Source organism: Lycium ferocissimum, unplaced genomic scaffold, assembly GCF_029784015.1.
Source record: "Lycium ferocissimum isolate CSIRO_LF1 unplaced genomic scaffold, AGI_CSIRO_Lferr_CH_V1 ctg10787, whole genome shotgun sequence".
Lineage (NCBI taxonomy): Eukaryota > Viridiplantae > Streptophyta > Magnoliopsida > Solanales > Solanaceae > Lycium > Lycium ferocissimum.
The window spans coordinates 17,845-20,840 of NW_026713493.1; the positions used below are offsets into that span (position 1 = coordinate 17,845).

Here is a 2,996-nt window from a genome sequence, read left to right on the forward strand (position 1 = left end):
TGGAGGATCTTGAAACTCGAATTACTAACTTGTTTCAGGGGAACAGTGGGAGGAAGTGAGAGCAAAGTCTTTAAGCAAGTGAATGTATCTCTTGTACCATATATGTATTCTAGTTTAGCTATTAGAATTTTTGTAAATGTTGATGTAATGATAGTCATTATGGCCATTACATATCGTGTCCTCTAATACTTATTGTACATACTAATAGAAACCATACGAAAATTGTTGGAATGTAGTGTCATTATCTTAGGTGTTATTAGTTTGTTGGACTGGCTTGCTTGTGTGGGAAGAAATTTGTGGTTCTATGGGTAATTACTACTTCTAGAAATGAACATAACTTTGGTCGTCCATCTGTATTCCAATCTTAAGCAATAAATCAAAACTAAACCTTCTCTGATGAGAAGTCAATATCTTACCGGACAAGAAACAAACCTTCTTCTAAGCAATTCTTTAATCTTACTTAAGCATGCAGACTTCATTCATATCAATATTTAATAAGAATATCCTAATAGAAGATTTCAGCAGCAGGTCATGCTTCGATACAATTTTTGTCTGTTTTCAGTTCCTCAGTACTTATAAGGAACTTGATGTTTGTATAAGTCTATTAATGATTTGTTATGTGATATCTTATGATGCAAAAGTTTCTTCATTGCCATATTGGAAAGATACCGGTAGGCCGATTCACCAGGATGTATACTGTCCCAAAACAAGTATTTCGAAGCATTTTTACAGACAGGACGGTGTTTGTTACAGAATGGACCTGCTTCATATGTGCCGCTGCCGCAACAACCACGTCTAGTTTTCACGAATCCTGTAAAATCGAGCAGTTCAGATCTTTTAAATGAGTGAAGGTGATGCTATCTCTTCATATATACATATACATATATTTTTGTTGTGTATTGCTTAGTTGAGGGGAGTGGAAGCCTACCATATTTTTTTGGATGCTTGATCATGTGCATGAAGGGATGATATGCATCTGAATACAAAATTTTGCTTCCTAAAAGTGCTGCTTGTATTTCTTTTAGCAGCCTAGCAAGTTTCGCATTATAGGATTGAGCATCAAAGTTCTCCTCTTTAATGCACTTCCTCAAAAATAGGGACTTTGCAGTTATTTGTATTGGAAGACAACCAACAGGAGGAAGCCCAGCAACAAGCATCTTACGACATCCAAGATTATATAGATCCTGAAAGCGTAATCTAACAATGAGACTATGTACAACAAATGATCTTCTTTTTCTCACAATAGGATTATATATATTGATATAGAGTGTCAATTATATTACCTCAACAAAGTTTTGGAGTAGACTCTGCAAAAAATCTTGATATCCAGTTATATTAAATTGATGCCTCCTTGTTGGGATATCATAGAAATTGAAGATGAAATCGTTAGTCCCTGCACTGATAACAAACAAAGCAGCACTGACAAGTTTCTGAGCTTTCTCTTCTCCAATAATCCCCTGGAGTTTCTCTATGTAGTGCTCAAAATATTTTATTTGCTGGGACATGGGGATTGCTTTAGATGTTGCTGTGGTTAGGTCATCAAATCCAGAGCCAGCAGATGCGAAGCTGACCCCCGTTAGAAGATCATGGTTTGAAAGATATGGTTGTAGGAAAGGAGGAATATATTCTTTAAGGCCTAACATGGAAGCCATAAAGTCAGGAACAAGTTTTCCATCTGAAAATCTTCCAGTTGCAATTCGGCCAGGGAAGTTTTCTCCATAAGGGAGATGATTACCTTGAAATATGGTAGAGATGTAATTGTTGTTGCCAGTATCAACTGTAGAATCTCCAAAGATGAGGATGGCAGGGAACTTGGGCAGGGATTTTCCATAGCATATGGTGCAAAGTTGCACCAAGAGGATGAAAAGAAAGCAGGTAATTGCCATGGACAAAAATCTAATTAGGTGTTCTTGGTTGTTGAGAAAATACTTGCAAGGGCTCTTATTTGGAACAGGTTCATTAGGAAATAACAGAAAAGTTTGACAGTCATAGTTGAACAAATGGCATTAAAATTATGCTTTACTAGAGCTAATCTTTACCCTCTTTTCCTATTTATGGTACTAAAATTTATCTTGGAGGAAAATGAATGTGCCTAATCTTGCATAAGAAAATAGAGATTCAATGATCTGAAAGTATTAGTAGTTGAGTAGACCTCATAATTGTGTGGCAGTTGCGGATTAAACAATATTAATGAAGGGCAAAAGAAAGCTGGAGAACGCTATGGTCCCTTGTTTTTTCAATTATTGAGAGTCAACTTATTCCTTATTCAATGAGGCTAATATTACTTAGATGCAGTGTTTTAAAAGGCGGGGGTCTTATGTATGCCTTGGCGAGGCGTAAGCTCCGAGGCACGGGCCATAAGCCCCATGGGTATTTAATTTTTAATATTTTATAAAATAATATAATTACAATAAATATTTTTAAATAGGTAAAATTACATTAAAAAATTGTAAATAAATGAAATCTCTCTAAATGAAATCTCTCTCTCTCTCTCTCTCTCTTATATATATATATATGTATATATATGTGTGTGTGTGTGTGTGTGCGCGCGCGCACCTCACAAAAAACTAATCAAAGCAATCTATTATACACCACTTACAACTTGTAAATATATGTAAAATAATTTTACAAGTATAAACAATACAATGAAATAAAAGCTATTATGAAATGCAAATCAACTCTAACATCTTAATTTTCAAACAATAAAAAAATCACAATTTCTTCAAAAATTTTACTATCATATTATTCATTTTATCTCCTTATAAGCAAATAATCAATAAACTTTATCGGATATAATTAAAACGTAACTCCTTCATAAATAAAAATAAAGTTACTTTCAAATAGCGAAATAATAAAATATGATAATTTTTATACATAGACAAAAGACCAATGGCAAGTGAAAATGTACCATTCAGCTATGTATTTTAAAAGAAATATTAAGTGATATTGAACCTCACGATGTTCTCAAATAGTAAATATACAATATTACGACTTGA

General features: G+C 33.8%; 1 protein-coding gene across 1 annotated transcript; it reads right to left on the minus strand.

The window, feature by feature from the left end:
- Positions 1 to 442: 442 nt before the first annotated feature.
- LOC132041591 (GDSL esterase/lipase At2g30220-like) lies at positions 443 to 2,175 on the minus strand. The gene is made up of 3 exons (XM_059432290.1): positions 1,284 to 2,175; positions 929 to 1,184; positions 443 to 811 (listed from the first exon to the last, which is right to left on the minus strand). Exons 1-3 carry the CDS (start codon positions 1,884 to 1,886, stop codon positions 567 to 569), a joined length of 1,104 nt encoding a protein of 367 aa, XP_059288273.1. The 5' UTR covers positions 1,887 to 2,175; the 3' UTR covers positions 443 to 566.
- Between the last annotated feature and the right edge of the window lie 821 nt (positions 2,176 to 2,996).

Coding starts and splice junctions, on each gene's coding strand:
- LOC132041591 (XM_059432290.1), bottom strand. CDS start 1,886: ATGGCAATTACCTGCTTTCTTTTCATCCTCTTGGTGCAACTTTGCACC. Junction 1,185..1,283: donor TACTCCAAAACTTTGTTGAG/GTAATATAATTG, acceptor TTACGCTTTCAG/GATCTATATAATCTTGGATG. Junction 812..928: donor CAAGCATCCAAAAAAATATG/GTAGGCTTCCAC, acceptor TCGATTTTACAG/GATTCGTGAAAACTAGACGT.